At 35.0% G+C, this 21505-nt stretch overlaps 1 protein-coding gene across 1 annotated transcript; it reads left to right on the forward strand.

The window, feature by feature from the left end:
- Nucleotides 1-33: 33 nt before the first annotated feature.
- On the forward strand, nt 34-18829 carry ENY2 (ENY2 transcription and export complex 2 subunit). Its single transcript, XM_053713197.1, has 5 exons — nt 34-146; nt 232-326; nt 7576-7646; nt 10116-10190; nt 18631-18829. Exons 2-5 carry the CDS (start codon nt 259-261, stop codon nt 18705-18707), a joined length of 291 nt encoding a protein of 96 aa, XP_053569172.1. The 5' UTR covers nt 34-146; nt 232-258; the 3' UTR covers nt 18708-18829.
- Nucleotides 18830-21505: the final 2676 nt, after the last annotated feature.

Here is a 21505-nt window from a genome sequence, read left to right on the forward strand (position 1 = left end):
GTTTACAGTTCTCGTGAGATTGGGGATCTCACGATAACCTTTCTCAAAGCGCGCAGGCGCAGAACTGCGGCGGCCATAGAGCTTGTTGCCGGGTAACAGATTTGGTTCAGGCATTTCGAAACTTTGTCTACTTTATTTTGTTTCTGGTTAGTATTATTGTTATATGGCGCATATATAAAGTATTGTTTTAGTAAATAACATTTTCTGTATTCTTTACTTCTTCCGTTGAAGGTTTCCGGTAACACCTTATATCCCACCATGAATAAAGATGCACAGATGAGAGCTACAATTAATCAGAAACTAATTGAAACCGGAGAAAGGGAACGGTACGTAGATTGTGTAATAGGGCGGGGTGCGTTTATTTATCTTGATTTTATTTTTGGTGTTCTATTTTTAAATTCTGTGTCTGTGTCATAACTACAACAGGAAACAATGGCGCAGCACAACTTGCGTTAAAGGGACATACAACCCCAAATTTTCTTTTCTGATTAAGACAGAGCATGCCGTTGAAATAACTTTGCCATTTTCCTTCTCTTGTGTAATTTGCTTAAAGCGACACTAAAACCCCAAAAAATCTTTCATGATTCAAGTAGAGAATACAATTTTAAAAAACATTCTAATTTACTTCTATTATCTAATTTGCTTCATTCTTCAGATACCCTTTGTTGAAGAAATTGCAATGCACATGGGAGAGCCAATCACATGAGACATCTATGCACAGCAACCAATCAGTAGCTACTGAGCCTATCTAGATATGCTTTTCAGCAAAGTATATCAAGAGAATGAAGCAAATTAGATAATATAAGTAAATTAGAAAGTTGTTTAAAATTCCATGCTCTTTCTAAATCATGACATTTTTGGGGTTTCATGTCCCTTTAAGTCTCTTGGTATCGTTTGTTGAGAAGCAGCAGCAATTCACTACTGGGAGCTAGCTGCTGATTAGTGGCTGCACATGATCTATGCCCAGGGGTGTAACTACTAAACCTCACTGGTCCCAGGGCAAGACTATGCAGGGGCCTCCCCATTTCAAAACCGCCCCTTTTGGCACTATAAATAAACAGAAGATGACAGAAGAGAGGCCTCATCTTGATAGCTATAGCTTAGAGGAGAGAAGGGAAAGAGGTGATATGATAGCAACTTTCAAGTACGTTAAAGGGTTTAGTAAAACTGAGGCTGTGGGTATTTTACATCAAATGGAAAATTCAAGAACAAGGGGTTATGATCTCAAGCTGAAGGGTAGTAGATTCAGGAGTAATTTGAGGAAGCACTTCTTAACAGAGTGATTGATTTATGGAATAAACTTCCTCAAGAGGTAGTAATGACAAGCACTATGGGGGACTTTATTGGGCAGACTTGCTGGGCCTATGACTCTTATCTGCCCTCAATATCTATGTTTCTATGATCCAGCGGCCAAATAGGAGAGAAAAACTGCTTCTATGGGGTCGATTTATCAAAGCCTTTGTCTGCCTTCTCCTTCCTTTCTGCACAGCAACACTGTGGTGCCCATTTTGGAAACCCTGCCAGCATATTGAAAAGGCAAATCGTTACACTTGGGGCATGAAACACAATTTTTTTTCTTTCAAGATTCAGACAGAGCATGTGATTGTAAATAACTTCCTATTTCACTTCTATTTTTTTGTTGCTGTCTTAGTATCCCTTGTTGAAAAGGATACCTAGGTAGGATCTAGAGCTGCTGAATATATATATATATATATATATATATATACACACAGGTGGCCCTCGTTTTACAACGGTTCAATTTACACCGTTTCAGAATAACAACCTTTTTTTCCAGTCATGTGACTGCTATTGAAAAGCATTGAGAAGCAGTGCATTTATTAAAATAGCCAGTAGATGGAGCTGTCCGCTTGTGTTGCAGCAAAGCCAATCAAGCTGAAATTAATCAGTTTAACCAGACCTGAGCTATCAAGCAGATTTCAAAGGAACAAGATCTTCCTGTCTGCAGAAAAATGCAAGTAAAGTCTGTGTTGTGTGATTATTTTATTAGGTTTATAATGCTGTTTAGCATTTAAAGTCTTCATTTCAAAGCTTTAAAAATAATGTATTAGGTGTTACTTATGACAATTTTGAGAGGGGCCTGGAACCTATCTCCCTCACTTCCCATTGACTTACATTATAAACTGGGTTTCAATTTACAATGGTTTCGATTTACAACCATTCCTTCTGGAACCTAACCCCGGCGTAAACTGAGAGCTACCTGTATATACCTAATATTATTGGCTAACCCTATGCGTTAAAGAGAAATGAAACCCATTTTTTTCTTTCTTTCATGATTCAGATAGAGCATGCAATTTTAAGCAACTTTCTAGTTTACTCCTATAAAAATAAAAAATAAATCTTCGTTCTCTTGATATCTTTATTTGAAAAAAGCAGGAATGTAAGCTTAGGAGTCAAACAATTTTTGGTTCAACACCCTAGGTAGCGCTTGCTGATTGGTGGCTACATTTATATACCCAGGTGCTAACTAAAAAAATGGTCTGGCTCCTAAGCTTACTTTCCTGCTTTTTGAAATAGATACCAAGAGAACAAAGAAAAAAAATAATAGGAGTAAATTTGAGCATGCAATTTTAAGCAACTTTCTATCTGAATCATGAAATAAAAAATTGGGGTTAATTTCCCTTTAACTAGCTCCCTGTAGTTAATTGCTCCTTTTCAACAAAGGATACCAAGAGAATGAAGCAAATTAGATAATAGAAGTAAACTGGAAACTTAAAATTGTATGCTCTATCTGAATTAAGAAAGAAAGATTTTGTGTTTTATGTCCATTAAACTGAGCTTTGTTTTGCTCACATAAACTGTAATAAAACAAGGGTGCCACATGTTCTAGCACAGCCTTGATATAGTAAGAGGCAAATGTAAGAGTAACACTCACTTTAGAAGCGCACCTCTATGTGCTTTATTTACAAGCTGGAACTTCATAGGCGCCCAGCAGACTGGCTCACATCAATGCAGGATCAGCAAAACTCCTTCAAATAGCAGCAACATCAGCCACAACCATAAGGCTTAAACATTTTGTGATTTCTGCTCGACGCTACCAAATAGTGTTACCATCCAAAAAGATCAGAGTAATATATGTGTGTGTATGTGTATATATATATATATATATATATACAGTGTATATATATATATATATATATATATATATATATATATACGCACACACACACTATATACAAATGAATATATATATATATATATATATACACGTGCACACACACACTATATTCAAATGAATGACCAGGGTGCTAAGTCAAAAAAGGACGACACTAGTGGTATTATTGGTGTTGCTAGGGGCGGGTATGATAACACCGCCATAGTGACAACACATGGAGAATGGGCGCTCCAGTGGAGACTTTAAAGTCTGAATTCAAGACAGTGCTCACTGGATTTTTCCAAATAAAACATAGCTTTTATTCCATGATGTTTCAGTGTCTAACTGGCACCTTTATCAAATGGTTTCAGTTCGTGAAATGAAAGGTGTCCAATCTGACATCCAAGTGGTACAGTAACACTTGGTAGTCTGGTTTAACACCTTTCATTTGCAACTTTATGGAATAAAAGCTAGATTTTATTTGGAAAAATTCAGGGAGTGCTGTCTTGAATTCAGACTTTAAAGTCTCCACTGGTGCGCCCATTTGTTGTCGCTATGGCGACGTTAACATACCCGCCCCTAGCAACACCGATAATAACACCGCCCTAGTGTTGTCACGTGTAGAATGGGGGCACCAGTGGATGCTTTGATTACACGCTAGACGATTTTGGCGTTCACACTACTACATTGAATATTTGACTTGAGAGGTAATCCATATTTTTTATAATGTATTTGTATCGATCACAGAGTAACACTGAAGGAATACATTTTTTTATATATATAATTATTTTTTTCTTTCTTCAGTGTTACTCTGTGATCGATACAAATACATTATATTGTATCCGAGACAGTAGTGTACAAGTCTTTTTTGATGGTAACACTATTGGTTGTGTCAAGCAGAGTACCACTGATATATAGTGTGAGAGATGTTTTTAGGGATGATATAACCACATTGTAGGTTTGAAGTGATCACATGATGATATGTTTTCTATGGGTAACGTAATGGCATATGCAAATGAGTTGTAGGTGATTTCTTTTTAGAGTATTAAGTTAGCCAATAGTAATGCAGCTAATATATGTTCATATAGCAAGCATTTTAGATATTGCATTAAGCCTGACAGCCCTATATAGATGACTGAGAAACATGTTGCTATGAATTTTTAATAAAATAAGTTTTGAATTTTATGCTTGCTTGAGAAATCACCATTTTTTTAAGCTTTATGGTTGTGGCTGATGTTCCTAGTTTTTGATGGGAGTTTTGCTGATCCTGCATTGACGTGGGCCAGTCTGCTGAGCGGCTGTAAAGTTCCAGCTTGTGCATAAAGCAGCTGGAGGTGCACTTCTAAAGTGAGTTTTACTCTTGCATTCGCATCTATTACTATATCAAGACTATACTAGGCCATGTGACGCCCTTGTTTTTGTCTTATGACAGTTTATGCATGAATGAGGTAAACCAACACCTTCCACAAGGAGCTGCCTGGGTTTTATATCTTCCTAGAAGAAAACAATTGAAGACTTTGTAACATTGTATGGACTGATACTGTTTTGTTCAATAAGATTAGTAAATATTAAGAGGGTTTTTTTTTTTTAAATACTGTGAGAGCACCCCCGGGTTACAGACATCCACTTTAAGTACAACTCGTAAAATAGAAAATAGAGCTTTATCTCCAATCCTTCTTTCCAGGATAACCCAAAATACTCAAAATCCAATTGTCACAAGGACAAAGTGATGTGAAATTTTCTGAACAGGGGCACAGATGGCAAAACAATCTTTTCCCTGTGCTATCCAAAACTAAAAAAAATGTTTGGCTAGAGTGTCACCTAAAAAAAGTGCCTGTTCCAACTTACAAATTAAACAAACATACAAAACAAACATACAGAACCTATCTTGTTCGTAATCTGGGGACTGCCTATATATACACAACAGTTTTCTGTATATTTTGTATTTGTTTTGCACACAGCTTGGCTAGACATTATGTAGGTGGATCTTTCTTCTCCATGGCTCTACTGATGCAGGGCCACATGGGTCCCCTAGATTCCCAGAAGCAATTGATTACCACTGAAACCCCTGTATATGCCTCTTGTCATTGTGTTCAGCTAGCTCCTGTTAGTGCATTACTGCTCCTTCAATAAAAGATACAAAGAGAATTATTCAAACTGGATAACAGAAGTAAATTGGAAATTTGTTTACAATCACATGTTCTATCTGAATTATAAAAGAATAAAAATGTTTCATGTCTCTAACATTATCTTACATTTTCTATAACCTTTACATTCTCGCAAACAAAAGCCTAAATGATTAGCAAATATTTGTAGATATGTATCTAATGCACTAACAACACAAGAAATACAGCATTTCTTTATCCCATCTCATTTTTACAAACTTTTTAAATGAATATACCTAAAATATCTTGCCTGGTAAAACGCAAATCCTTGTGGTATTATTAATATTAATAATAATAATAATATTATATTTTTTATTTATTTTTTAAGCACACTAGTCAAAATTACACTTACAATTCTGAGTGTACAATGTTCAAATACCTTTTCAATTTACTTCTAAGATCAAATTTACCCTTTTCTGTTATCCTTTTTTGAAACACAACCTTTACCATAAGGATTGTACTGTTTGACTCCTGAGCCTGTCTCAAAGAAATGACCTAAGCTTTAACAAAGGATAAATGCTGGAAAAATACTTCCATACAATCTTTAAATGTTAGTCCCAAACTCTGTTATCTTTTAGTAAAGATATTTCTTGAAAAGAATGAGGCGTGTCACCAGGAGGGGGGGAGTTGTGCCTTAACATCTCAAGCAGTGTCCGTTAAAAGATTGTAGCTAATCTGTTCAGGACAACTTGATGTGTAAAAGACTGGATGTTTGAGAATGTATTTGTTGCTAACGGAGAATACATCCTGAGTGACATGTATTGCCTAATTGTATTTTTGTTGCTCTTGTTTGCATACAATCATTTTTTACAAAGAAGAAGTGACCATCCCGTTGATTATTTAAAAGTACAAACTAAAGTAGCTCCAACAAGTATAAGTACCAAGTGCAAAGGGATGTGTGTGTAGAATTGCCCTGCTTCTACAGAATCACTGTTTGCTTCTTTCTTTCTTTTTTAAGGAATATCATTACCAAAAGACCAGAGTTTGGGACTTGCTTTTAAAGATTTTAAACAACTTTCTTATTACCTCTATAATCAAATTTACTTCTCTTGGTATCTTTACTGAAGGGCAAACCTAGGTTGGCTCATATGAGCTCAGGAGCGTGCATGTGTTTTTAACACTCTGACATGGCAGCGGTGTTTGCAACAATGCTTGTAGATGTTATACACTGTTGCAAACATTGCAGCAATAGACTAAAGATATATGATCCTACCTAGTTTTGCCATTCAACAAATGATATCAAGAGAATGAGGTCCATTTGATAATAGAAGTAAATTGGAAAGTTGTTTTAAATGTCATGCTCTATCTAAACCACAAAAGTTTAATTTAACTTTACTGTCCATTTGATAGAGGTAAATTTGATTTTGTTTTTTGTATGCACTATCTGGATAATGAAAGTTTTTTAAAGGGACATGAAACCCACATTTTTTATTTCATGATTCAGAGAATACAATTTTAAAGAACTTTCCAATTTACTTCTATTATTTTATTCCTTCTCTTGTTATCCTTTGCTGAAAGGTTTATCTAGGCAAGCTCAGGAGCAGCAGAGAACCTAGGTTCTACCTGTTGATTGGTTGCTGCATACTCAAATGCAAAATTTGGTTTAGCACACCTTACAAAAAGTTTATATACACATCTTTGGGAGTGCTGCTAATATGACCCAGTAATTACACAAACAAAAAGGTATTGGCGCACATCCATTTTCAAAAGCACAACATATTTTTTGATAAAAAAATATGTCACTATAATCCATCAAAGCTGGGGTGCATCCCACATAGTATATAAATAATGAGTCCAAAGAGAGCACTCGTCATAGGTAAAATTTTTTAATCTAAAGTGCTGTAAACGTTTTCGGGGAGTAACCCCGTCATCAGACAGAAATATTTTCTGTCTGATGATGGGGTTACTCCCCGAAAACGTTTACAGCACTTTAGATTAAATATTTTTACCTATGGCGAGTGCTCTCTTTGGACTCATTATTTTTTTATATATAACCAATGATACCAAGAGAACCAAACAGATTAGATAATAGAAGTAAATTAGAAAGTTGTTTAAAATTGTATTCTCTATCCAAATCATGAAAGCATTTTTTTGGGTTTCATGTCCCTTTTTAATGTTGCCTTCCATGTTCTTTTTAAAGTAGTGTAACATTCCTGGATCAGGTGTCAACATTTGTTTTTTTTCTGACAGATATTTACTTAGGAAAGCCAGCTTTAGGTGTTTAGCATATTCAAAGAAATATAGTTGATGATTTTCTCAGCTTTTCATATTTTTTTCTGATCATTCTGAATTTTGTAGCCTCAAAGAGCTGTTAAGAGCAAAATTAATTGAATGTGGATGGAGAGACCAACTAAAAGCACACTGCAAAGGTTAGTCTGATGTGATCCTTAATTTATAGTAAAGATTATTATTTAGGGTACTGTGTGCTTTCAGCACTTAGACAAAGTAAGAATCATGTATACTATGTTGGTGACATTCAGTATTTTTGTTTAATTTTTTTTTTTTTTTTTTAACTTTATTCTATGTGGTGTTGTTTTTTCTATTACCTTCTTACTTGGAAAAATTTCCGGGAAACATTTTTTTGCATTGTATGACTATAATATTTACTATAATAATGAACACATTGTTGCTCTAGTTTTTAATGTCGGCAAACTAAAAGGGACACTTGTACAGTAAAACTACCCTTTAATGTTATTCTAGTGTCTTTAAAACCAGGCATAGCTTATCCATAGAAAATACTGCAGTATTTATATTTTTGGTTTAGGTGGTGGTGTCAACAGGTAAAAGCATTTATTTCAAAATAGATAATAAAGATATATGATCTATTTAATGGATTACAGACAGAAAAATGAATCATTGGGAACAGCGTAAAGGGGAGAAATATTTACAGTATAATGTCCCTTTTAAATGCAAGAGTTCTGTAAGTTTAGCTGCCCTTGTCCCTTATTCGCTGAACACATCTGTAGGCATTTCAGTGAGCATTCCATGGCTCAGCATGCTTAAAATCTGTACAAATAGTTTTAAGGGATGACCTGACTTGAAGTCTAAATATGGCATGAGTCAAAAAGATATGAAACAAAAAAAAAAAAAATCATGATTCAGAGTAAGCAATTTTAAACAACTTTCCAATTTACTTCTATTATCAGATTTACTTTGTTAAAAAACCTACTCGGATATTATCGGAGCAGCAAATTATTGGTGACTGTAAATATACTCTTTTTGTCATTGGCTCAGCTAGATACCGATAGTGCGTTGCTGCTCTTTCAACAACCGATACCCAAAGAGCAAAGCAAATTAGATAATAGAAGTAAATTGTAATATTGTTTAAAACTATATTCTCTATCTGAATCACAAAAGAAAAATCCTGGGTTTCGTGGCACTTTAAAAAATGTATTCAGAGCAATGAAGGCATATGGTGGTCATACCAAACATTGAGAATTGTTTTGATTTTCTGTATGTACTAACAAACTTTTTTTTTAGTTTTGTTTTGTTTTTTGTTACTTACATTAGTGGAAGCAATGTATTTTTATTTGAGAAATTTTAAAACTATTCACAGAAACACTTTGCCCACCAGGAGGCACCAAATATAATTGAAATAAAAAAACAAGTTTATATGGTTACTAGTCATTTTACAAATATAAAGCAAAGCCCCAAATAACAGATGCAATAGGTATTGGACAACAACAAACTGCAAGAGGCTGCTCTATTTGTGCTCCATAATATTTGATGGATCTGTTTTTGTATTTATCTTTTAGATTTCAAGAGGATGCCACAGTAGTGCATTACCACCGTTAATCCTAATGATATCTAATTAAGCAAAAAAAAAAAAAAAATATATATATATATATATATATATATATATATATATATCTATCTATATCTCAAGCCACAGAGAGCACGCACCGCTTTTTTTTTTTTTTAATTGTCTGAGGACGGGGTCACTCCCTGAAAATGTTCACGAAAAATAAACTACTTTGTTTGACACTAAAATATGGTGAGTTGCTCTCTGTGGCTTGGTATATGATAATTTGATGGGAAGCACCCCGGTGTATGTATGTATGTATGTGTATATATATATATATATATATATATATATATATATATATATATATATATATATATATATATATATATATATAATCTCACCTTCTCAATGTGCAAACCCCCAATATATTCCACTTTGAAAGTTCTGTTTTATTTTGTTTGTTTTAGCTACTTCTACACACAAGTAACACATTATGCCTGTCATACAGCATGGTACAAATACACAGCAGAAAATGTATGCTAATGTAAAATTAATAATCAAATAAAAAGTTAAAAAAGCACGTGATTTTAGTAAAAAAGTTTAAAAGCAACAGGTTTCAGAATAAATGTGTAATGAGCCTTTCATCAGGTTTGAACCATTTTAATAATGGTTGTATGACACACACAAGACATCACTGGAGCCTGCTTAGACACATTTCCAAATTTTCATGTAATTTCTCAGCCATTTTTTTTTGTCTAAAAAGCAAGCTTGACAGTACTTCACGGATTCCTGAATTATATCTAACTACATATATATTTCACAACAGGCTTATCAGGAATTATTGTATTTTCCCTTTCTAAATGTTGTGCATATATTAATTGATTACAACTGTAACACATATGTATACACACAATTTTTGTGTTTATTTCAAATGTATGCAGGTAATATGTATGTTCATTAGCATCACAAAACATTCTAAGTAAAAAAAAAGATTGGAGTTAATATTTGTGTGCATGCTGAATTGGTAATTGTTCTTTATTTACTTGCCACTTTAAGCATGACAATACATTTTAATAGCGTATTCTACTTCTAGATGTGATTACAGAGAAAGGACTTGAGCATGTCACTGTTGATGACTTGGTTGCAGAAATCACTCCCAAAGGCAGAGGTGAGCAATGCAGTTCTTACTTTACAGAGAGACGTTATTGGTTATACAGATCAATATTTAGTAGGTTCTTTAAAGTCAAACAGACATTAACTGTATGGATTGAAAAAGCATCACAATAGTAAATAAAGAAGAAGTGCTACAATAAGCTTTCATTTGCAAAATGAGGAAGTAATGGGATATAATAGCCCATAAAAAATGATTTCGTAAAAATGAAATGTGCATTTATCTGCAAATAGTTCTCTCCCCATGCCTAACTGGACTACATTCTGCATATTTAAAGGGTCAGTTCAGTACACTTGTTTCTTCTGGCCTATCCATTATTGTTGTTGTATTCAGCTTAAAAATAAACCCTATTCAGGTGATGGCCAAGTCTACTTGTCCTGACAAATAAAATGTTGGTAACAGTTCATTCCTCTCACTAGCTTTCAAACCACACTAGTCACATTGAGGATTTCACAAAGCTCTCCTGTAACAATTCCAGTCTCAATATTCCAAACTTCTGAGGAGAGACTATTGCAGCCATTGGTCATTTTTAAAAACCTCCTGCCCTCCTTGTGGGTTTTACTGCAATATTTTATGCTTCAGATGATTCCATTCTCTCAGTGCCTGCCACTGTTCATTGTGACTGCCTGCAGAAGTTTCTAAATGTTCTGATGATGGTCCAATGCCACGCAACTGCCCTAATGAAAGTAACATTAATGAGTGATTCAGGCAGCAACAACAGTGTGTGGCCACCCAAATGAGGGGAAGTAACAATGGTTGTGATGCAGCCTCCCTAGAGTGCCTGGTTTGTGCACGTAAGGGGGAAAGAGTACCTGAGGCTTTTGATTCCAGTTAAAGAGACCGTAAAGTCAAAATTAAACTTTCATTATTCTGATAGAGCAAGCAATTGTAAACAAATTTCCTTTTTACTTCTATTATCTTATCTTTTTTCTACTATCCTTTGTTGAAAAGCATATTCACATATCCTCAGCAGCAGAAATTTGCTAAACACATTTCAGCGTTCTCTACAGAAAATGTTGCCAGCCGGGTAGCATTATAAAGTAGCAAGGTGGGGGCAGTGTAATACTTTCTAATATTATAGCATTTTCTGCTATCCAGAGCACAAAATAATTGCATAATTTAACATCAATTTATTTAATAATAATTTATAAAATAAACATTGAAATATTTTATTAGCTGATGTTAGCTTAATATTGGCTAATATTTTGGCTGGGTGATCAATAAAAAAAATAATAAAATATCCCTACCACTAAACCTAAGTCTAACCCTACAAATAGCCCTGAAAAGGGCTTTTTGCGTGGCATTACCCCAAAGTAAACGGCTCTTTTACCAGCCCTTAACCCCTTAATGACCGGACCATTTTTCAATTTTCTTACCCTTAATGACAATGGCTATTTTTACATTTCTGCAGTGTTTGTGTTTAGCTGTAATTTTCTTCTTACTCATTTACTTTACCCACACATATTATATACCGTTTTTCTCGCCATTAAATGGACTTTCTAAAGATACCATTATTTTCATCATATCTTATAATTTACTATAAAAAAATATAAAATATGAGGAAAAAATTGAAAAAAAACACTTTTTCTAACTTTTACCCCCAAAATCTGTTACACATCTACAACCACCAAAATACACCCATTCTAAATAGTTTCTAAATTTTGTCCCAAGTTTAGAAATACCCAATGTTTACATGTTCTTTGCTTTTTTTGCAAGTTATAGGGCCATAAATACAAGTAGCACTTTGTTATTTCCAAACCACTTTTTTTCAAAATTAGCGCTAGTTACATTGGAACACTGATATCTTTCAGGAATCCCTGAATATCCCTTGACATGTATATATTTATATTTAGAAGACATCCCAAAGCATTGATCTAGACCCATTTTGGTACATTTCATGCCACCATTTCACCGCCAAATGCGATCAAATAAAAAAAATTGTTGACTTTTTCACAATTTTTTTCACTAACTTTAGGTTTCTTGCTGAATTTATTTACAAACAACTTGTGCAATTATGGCATAAATGGTTGTAAATACTTCTCTGGGATCCCCTTTGTTCAGAAATAGCAGACCTATATGGATTTGGCGTTGCTTTTTGGTAATTAGAAGGCCGCTAAATGCCGCTGCACACCACACGTGTATTATGCCCAGCCGTGAAGGGGTTAATTAGGGAGCTTGTAGGGAGCTTTTAGGTTTAATTTTAGCTTTAGTGTAGTAGACAACCCAAATTATTGATATAGGCCCATTTTGGTATATTTCATGCCACCATTTCACCGCCAAATACGATCAAATAAAAAAAAAAACTTACATTTTTCACAATTTTAGGTTTCTCACTGAAATTATTTACAAACAGCTTGTGCAATTATGGCACAAATGGTTGTAAATGCTTCTCTGGGATCCCCTTTGTTCAGAAATAGCAGACATATATGGCTTTGGTGTTGCTTTTTGGTAATAATAAGGCCGTTAAATACTGCTGCGCACCACACTTGTAATATGCCCGGCAGTTAAGGGGTTAATTAGGTAGCTTGTGGGGTTTTTAGCTTTAGTGTAGAGATCAGCCTCCCACCTGACACATCCCACCCCCTGACCCCTCTCAAACAGCTCTCTTCCCTCCCCACCTCACAATTGTCACCGCCATCTTAAGTACTGGCAGAAAGTCTGCCAGTACTGAAATAAAAATTATTTTTTTATTTTTTGGCATAAAGTCTGCAGTGATAGATCCCCCCCCCCCTTACCCCACAACCTCCCTGATCCCCCCATACATCTTTCTAACCCTCCCCCTCTGTCTATTTGCCGCCATCTTGGGTACTGGCAGCTGTCTGCCAGTACCCAATTTGCCCCCCAAAATAGTTTTTTTTTTAACTTTTTTAATATAAAATATATGTTTGCTGTAGTGTAGCTGGCCCCCCTAAATAATCTTCAACCCTCCCCCTCCCAGATCCCTTATTAAAGAACAGAGATGCCACTGCATCTAGATCGATCTTTTTTTTTTTTTTTAAGTGGGCTGTACATTTTGAGTGCGCACCCCCCCCCCCCCCCCCCACCGGCCACAACCGCCGCACCGGTAGCAAATACATAGAAAGCACGATCGGTTAGTAATTCAAACAATGCGGTAATACTAGGAAAAAGCAGCACCCAACCAGCCACTAATTTGTACACATACATAGCCGATGCAGATGGGGCCACATAGTGGCCCTTTCTGCATCGGTATGTAAAATGGGGGATTGTGGTGATGCCTCAATATTGAGGCATCACTACAATCCCTTGGAAGCAGCTGGAAGCGATCATGATCGCTTCCAGCACTTCAGACAACAGAGGACGTACCAGGTACGTCAACTGTCATTAAGGGAAGTTTTTTCTATGACGTACCTGGTACGTCCTCTGTCATTAAGGGGTTAAAAGGGCTTTTGGCTGGGCATTGTCACAAAGTAATCAGCTCTTTTGCCTCTAATCTAAATCCCCCTACACCGCCGCAACCTATAATAAATGTATTACCCCCAATCTAATCCCCCTACACCGCCGCCATCTATATTAAATAGATTAACCCCTAATCTGACCCCCCTACACCGCCGCCATCTATATTAGCTATATTAACCCTAATGATATTAGGGTTAATATAGTTAATATCGTTATTATATATAAGTATAATAACCCTAACTCTAACACCCCTAACTAAATTCTTATTAAAATAAATCTAATTAATATTATTAATTAAAATATTCCTATTTAAATCTAAATACTTACCTATAAAATAAACCCTAAGATAGCTACAATATAATTAATAATTACATTGTAGCTACTTTTAGGGTTTATATTTATTTTACAGGTAACTTGGTATTTATTAACCTAAGTTACAAATACACCTACACTATCAATAAATTAATTAAATTAACTACAAATATCTAAACTAAAATACAATTAAATACACTAAACTAAATTACAAAAAATAAAAAAAGATTACAAGATTTTTAAGCTAATTACACCTATTCTAAGCCCCCTAATAAAATAATAAAGCCCCCCAAAATAAAAAAATTTCCCTACCCTATTCTAAATTACAAAAGTTAACAGCTCTATTACCAGCCCTTAAAAGGGACTTTTGCGGGGCATGCCCCAAAGTAATCAGCTCTTTTGCCTGTAAAAAAAAAAACACAATACCACCCAAATACCCCTACTCTAAACCCACCCAAACCCCCCTTAAAAAAACCTAACACTAAGCCCCAGAAGATCTCCCTACCTTGAGTCGTCTTCACCCAGCCGGGCCGAACTCTTCATCCAATCCAGGCGATGTCTTCATCCAAGCGGCAAAGAAGAAGTCTTCCATCCGGGCGATGTCTTCATCCAAGCGGCAAAGAAGAGGTCCTCCATCGGGGCAAAGTTTTCCTCCAAGCGGCATCTTCAATCTTCTTTCTTCGGACCTCCGACGCGGAACATCAAGCTGGCCCAACGACTGAAAGACGAATGAAGTTTCCTTTAAATGACGTCATCCTAGATGATGTCTGTCGAATTCCGATTGGCTGATAGGATTCTATCAGCCAATCGGAATTAAGGTAAGAAAATCAGCCAATCAGATTCTAGTTCAATCCTATTGGCTGATCCATTCAGCCAATCAGATTGAGCTAGCATTCTATTGGCTGATCGGAACAGCCAATAGAATGCTAGCTCAATCTGATTGGCTGAATGGATCAGCCAATCAAATTGAACTTGAATCTGATTGGCTGATTGAATCAGCCAATCAGATTTTCTTACCTTAATTCCGATTGGCTGATAGAATCCTATCAGCCAATCGGAATTCGACAGACGCCATCTTGGATGACGTCATTTAAAGGAAACTTCATTCGTCTTTCAGTCGTCGGGCCAGCTGGATGTTCCGCGTCGGAGGTCCGAAGATTGAAGATGGCGCTTGGAGGAAAACTTTGCCCCGATGGAGGACCTCTTCTTTGCCGCTTGGATGAAGACATCGCCGGGATGGAAGACTTATTCTTTGCCACTTGGATGAAGACATCGCCCGGATGGTAGACTTCTTCTTTGCCGCTTGGATGAAGACATCGCCCGGATGGTAGACTTCTTCTTTGCCGCTTGGATGAAGACATCGCCCGGATTGGATAAAGAGTTTGTCCCGGCTGGGTGAAGACGACTCAAGGTAGGGAGATCTTCTGGGGCTTAGTGTTAGGTTTTTTTAAGGGGGGTTTGGGTGGGTTTAGAGTAGGGGTATGTGGGTTGTAATGTTGGGTTGGTGGTATTGTGTGGTTTTTTTTTACAGGCAAAAGAGCTGATTACTTTGGGGCATGCCCTGCAAAAAGCCCTTTTAAGAGCTGGTAATAGAGCTGTTAACTTTTGTAATTTAGATTAGGGTAGGGACATTTTTTTATTTTGGGGGGCTTTGTTATTTTATTAGGGGGCTTAGAATAGGTGTAATTAGCTTAAAATTCTTTGTAATCTTTTTTTATTTTTTGTAATTTAGTTTAGTTTATTTTTTGTATTTTAGTTTAGATATTTGTAGTTTATTTAATTTATTGATAGTGTAGGTGTATTTGTAACTTAGGTTAGGATTTATTTTACAGGTAAATTGGTAATTATTTTAACTAGGTAGGTATTAAATAGTTATTAACTATTTAATAGCTATTGTACCTAGTTAAAATAAATACCAAGTTATTTGTTACCTGTTACCTGTAAAATAAATATAATCCCTAAAATAGCTGCAATGTAATTATTAATTACATTGCAGCTATTTTAGGGTTTATTTTATAGGTAAGTATTTAGATTTAAATAGGAATATTTTAATTAATAATATTAATTAGATTTATTTTAATAAGAATTTAGTTAGGGGTGTTAGAGTTAGGGTTATTATACTTAAAATATATATATATATATTATAATAACTATATTAACCCTAATATAATTAGGGTTAATATATATAATATAATAACTATATTAACCCTTATATAATTAGGGTTAATATAGGTGGCGGCGGTGTAGAGGGATTAGATTAGGGGTTAATGTATTTAATATAGGTGGCGGCGGTGTAGGGGGATTAGATTAGCGGGTAATACATTTATTATAGGTGGCGGCGGTGTAGGGGGATTTAGATTAGAGGCAAAAGAGCTGATTACTTTGTGACAATGCCCTGCCAAAAGCCCTTTTAAGGGCTGGTAAAAGAGATGATTACTTTGGGGCAAAGCCCCGCAAAAAGCCCTTTTAAGGGCTGGCAATAGAGCTGTTTACTTTGGGGTAATGCCACACAAAAAGCCCTTTTCAGGGCTATTTGTAGGGTTAGACTTGGGTTTAGTGGTAGGGATAGTTTAGTATTTTAGGGGTTAATTAATTTAATATAGGTGGCGGCGGTATAGGGGGATTAGATTAGGGGTTAATTAATTTAATATAGGTGGCGGCGGTATAGGGGGATTAGATTAGGGGTTAATTTAATATAGGTGGCGGCAGGGTAGGGGGATTAGATTAGGGGTTAATAATTTTAATATAGCTGGCGGCGTAGGAGCTCACATTAGGGGGTAGTTAATGTAGGTGGCGGCGGGGTCCGGGAGCAGTGGCTTAGGGGTTAATACATTTTTTATTATTAGGAGAGTGAGGGAGGATAGCGAATAGAGGGGTATACGTGTCGGGCTATGTTTGGGAGGCGTGTTAGACAGTACGGGAGATTTAATACTTTAGTCAGGTTTTGTAGGCGCCGGCAGTTTCTAAAGTGGCGTAAGTCACTGGCGACTTTGTACTTACGCAGATTTCTGGACATTGCTGGTTTATCAGACTTACGGCAATTTAGCATCTGACGGCGCCGTATATGGGATAGCTCGAGTTGCGAGCTGAAACTACGGGCGGCGGGGGTTCCCTCGCTTGCGCCGCAAACTACAATCTATATTGGATCGCGCCCAAGATGTGTTCAGCTAGCTCCCAGTAGTTTTATTGCTGCTCTTTCATCAAGGGACAACAAGACAGTGAAGCAAATTTGTTAATGGATGTAAATTGGAAAGTTGTTTTAAATTGCATGTTCTGTCTGAATCATAGAAGAAAATTTGTTTCATGTCCTTTTTAATGTCATCTGACATTTAAATAAATGCACTTATTTACAGAGCACCAGCAGTTGTACAGTGGTGGTGTGAATAGGTTACATTATTTATCATTATGTTGCAGAATTGATATTCTGAGAATGAAGACTCTGTTTAATAGTTATTACAATATAAATGATCTAGGCATCTCTATAATAGGGAGAGAAGCACCTAGACTGGGACACCGGTGTAAAAAGACTTAGCATTGAAGGGCTTAATATAGGTGTAATCTATGTAATACTAGTTACATTGTGAGTGCCTCTTGAAAGCCGTTTACGTCCCAGAATCAGTATTTACTGCATTCAATAATAGTTTATATTTTGAATTTGCTTTGTATGGTTTGATGATATTTATAAACTTAAAGGGATATGAAACCCAAAATGTTTCTCTTGTGATTCAGAAAGAACAAGCAATTTTAAACAACTTTCTTAATTACATCTATTATTGTTGTTTCTTTGTTCTATTGGAATCTTTTGTGGAAAAGCAGGGACATAAAGCTTAGGAGCCGGACCATTTTTCGAGCACTATGTGCAGTTTTGCAAGAGCACTCGATTTCAGCACGATTCCCTGCAATAAAGGTTTCCAGACACCTACCTAGGTACCTCTTCAACACAGAATATCATGGGAATGAAGCAAATTTTGAATATAGAAGTAAATTGGAAACTTTTTTTTAAATTGCTGTGTTCTGTCTGAATCACAAAAGAACATTTTTGGGTTTCATATCAATTTTAATAATAATATATTTATATCTGAAAGTGGTGGTCTTAATATGTTGTGATAATGCCAATGAATGTGTTTATTTCCTAACTAGTAGCTTTTAATTACTGTTGGCTCATGAATTGGTTCCAATTTCATATTTAGTTTTTGTTTTAAGTGATTAGTATGGCACACAGAAGTAAAAGAAGAACACAATGAATAGCTGAATATATAAACCCACCCTAATGTTTGATCTGTAAGTCACCATTAAGGCCCATAACTAAGTGCACCCCCAACTACCTATAGAAACGTATAATGTCACAATTAGATTTCTAAAATAACTGTCACGTGATGATCAAGCTTATACACAGAAAAATAGAACTTTATGTACTTGCTATTAAATCTATCAAAATTGCTTTTATTTTGTACTTTTAACCCGTAACATTATTTTTATTATTATTCTATACCAGAATATGAGCAGGGGATATATTCATATTCCAGAATGAATAATAACCTGAGATTTAAAAAGAATACAGATTTTCATAAATCCTAGTAAAAGATGATGTGATGATGTTGTTCTGGAAATAGATGTTCCCCTATTCTTTTAATCTATACATATGTAGTTGTATACATACACCGCACCTCAGTGTACACTCATTTGTATCTCTGTTTTTCTTTTTCAGCCCTGGTACCTGATAGCGTAAAGAAAGAACTGTTGCAAAGAATAAGAGCTTTTCTTGCCCAACATGCAAGTCTTTAGAACCTTTTATAAGTTACAATGCCAATATCGTGCATGATTTACATTTTAATGTGTATATGAATTCATTTTTGTAATTTTGATTTTTCTGCAAGTGTACTTAATAAAAAAAAAGAAGGAAAATATTTTTGTTTCCATTCATAATTAAAAAATAAATATTTATATTTATATTGTCTTAGAAAATGTTTTTCTTAGAGAGACATGAAAAACATTTTTCATGATTTAGATAGCGCATGCAATTTTAAAATACTTTACAATTTAATGCTATCATCTTTGTTTATTTGTTTAAAGCATACAGGTAGGCTCAAGATCAGCAATGTACTACTGTGAACTTGCTGATTGATGGCTGCACATAAATGCTTCTTGTTATGCTATCTCCAAGTAGTGTGTTGCAATTCCTTCAACTAAGGATACCCAGAGAATGAAGCAAATTTGATAATTGAAGTAAATTGGAAATTATTTAAAAATGTATGCACTGAATCTGAAAAAGTGAGTTTTATGTCCCTTTTTATAATGGTTTAGATTTGGTAGATGCTTGTCAGGTTGACACAGGGCCACACTTTGAAAGTGAGATAATGTTCATAATCAGCCTTGCTTTAACTATATTTGTCACAGAGGGCAAGATTACAAGTGGAGTGGTATTTAGCGCTTTCACTCATGTAAAGACCTCTCAAAGTTAACTTTTAACTTGGGTAGGATACAGAGCGTATTACAAGTTGGAAGAATAATGGTTTGCAGGTGAGTAAAAAACAACGCAAACAGGACTTTGGATATTGTGACACCATTAACTTCTCTCCATAGACTTTAATGGAGTGCAGTGATCAAAAACACTTATCACTTGTTCACTAACCCAACACTGCATTAGACAAAGTGTGCTTAACCCAAAGGTAATGGTGCATATTTTACATTCCAATGTTCTTCACATATAAAATTTTCTTCTATCTCTCCTCTCTCTTTTCTTTCTTTTATCTTCTCTCTTCATTAGGGCTGCAACTAGCAATTATTTTAATAATTAATCGGAGGATTATATTTTCGATTAATCGGAATAAAAATAATTTCTATATTTAAAATAAAAACCACATACTGAATGTCATAAATATAAACTTCAGACTAAAACTTTAAATTAACACAACTGTTTGTCCAATTTCTTAACCGGCAGCAGAACATATTTTTATAATCGAGCAATAACAAAAAAACACAAACTTTTTCAAAAGAGGTAAACTATCACTGTTAATAACATTCTGTTATTTACTCTCTCAGAAACTTTGCATTCAGATGCAAAAATGACTACATGACCACATGCTCCTAGCTGAGGCTGGCTCTCTTTTTGCAAACTATTTTTTCTTGCAGCAGAGAAGAGGCGCTCAGATGGGTGCCTGAGATGCATAAGTAGGGTTTTGCTAATATCACCAAGGTGGGATATTAATCTTTGTTAGCTCCACCAATGCAAAGGGCTTCAAAACAAAGTAAGCCTGGACTTCATTCTAACATAAAAATATCTTTAAAGGGACACTAAACCCTACATTTTTCTTTCATGATTCAGATAGAGAATACCATTTTAAACAACTTTCCTATTTAGTTCTATTATCTAATTTGCTTCATTCTTTAGATATTATTTGCTGAAGAAATAGCAATGCACATGAGTGAGCCAATCACACAAGGCATCTATGTGCAGCTACCAATCAGCAACTACTAAGCCTATCTAGATATGCTTTTCAGCAAAGGCTATCAAGAGAATGAAGCAAAATATATAATAGAAGTAAATTAGAAAGTTGTTTAAAATTGCATGTTCTTTCTAAATCACGAAAGAAAAAATTTGGGTTTCATGTCCTTTTAATATCTATATGCAATGGTAAATAACCAGCTATAAAGGTTAGGGAAAAAATATCTAGTCCGCTCTTAAAATAACAGATATATACTTAGACGTTGAATTTGTTACATGTTACAATTAATTAAAAAATATTTTAAAAAAGTCAATAGCGCTAATGAATATATATCAATATCAGGACAAAGCCGTACATATAATCAGCAATAGCAAGCAATCGGCTACGAAAAGTGTAAAAAAAAAATAGTGCACATAAATTTAAATAACAACTCCCCATCAGTCTAGGGCTAGGTGTAAATAACAAGCTTGGCACTATATCATGCAAAGCATAGTTCCAAATCACCTGATTTAATATAAACAATGCAAATGATGACTCCTATTTTATTTCTGGGTTGCACATAAGCCAGGAGTAGTTGTAAACTTATACTGTTCTGAAAAAGTGAAAAGTAAATTTCTGTAGACCATGTGCAGGAACTCATTGGGGTAAAGCAGTTTGGTGCTGTGCATAAACCAACTAATTGCAAACCAACTAATCGATTATGAGATTCATAATCTATTTTCATAATCTATTATATTGATTAGTTGTTGCAGCTCTACTCTCCATATTTATACAATTTAAAAATATTAAGAACATTTTCCCCTATGTGAAAAACATTTTAATGTAATTGTTGTGTTTGGTGCACATTTTGTTTAAAATTGCATGCTGAATCATGAAAGAAAAAATTTTTCATGTTCCTTTGCTGCAACCCTACCAACTCTGATCTAATATTATAACTCATCACATATATAAAAATAATCAGGTTGGTTTTCTTTCCTTGAAATTTCAACATAGTGTAGTGTTTTAATTTTTGGCAGCAAGGTACAATTTTCTTTGCTATTTCTTATTTTTACAGTCTTTGTACGAAAATGCATTTTATTTTATTTTTTTATTTCTTTTATCTGCCAATTTTTTTTTTTTTTTGGCTATAAATATGAA

The sequence above is a fragment of the Bombina bombina genome, chromosome 5, assembly GCF_027579735.1.
Source record: "Bombina bombina isolate aBomBom1 chromosome 5, aBomBom1.pri, whole genome shotgun sequence".
Lineage (NCBI taxonomy): Eukaryota > Metazoa > Chordata > Amphibia > Anura > Bombinatoridae > Bombina > Bombina bombina.

What these genes read in the sequence shown, in the direction of transcription:
- ENY2 (XM_053713197.1), top strand. Translation starts at nt 259, where the DNA reads ATGAATAAAGATGCACAGATGAGAGCTACAATTAATCAGAAACTAATT. An exon ending in GAAACCGGAGAAAGGGAACG is followed by an intron (nt 327 to 7,575) that starts GTACGTAGATTG and finishes TGAATTTTGTAG; the next exon opens with CCTCAAAGAGCTGTTAAGAG. An exon ending in AATCACTCCCAAAGGCAGAG is followed by an intron (nt 10,191 to 18,630) that starts GTGAGCAATGCA and finishes TTTCTTTTTCAG; the next exon opens with CCCTGGTACCTGATAGCGTA.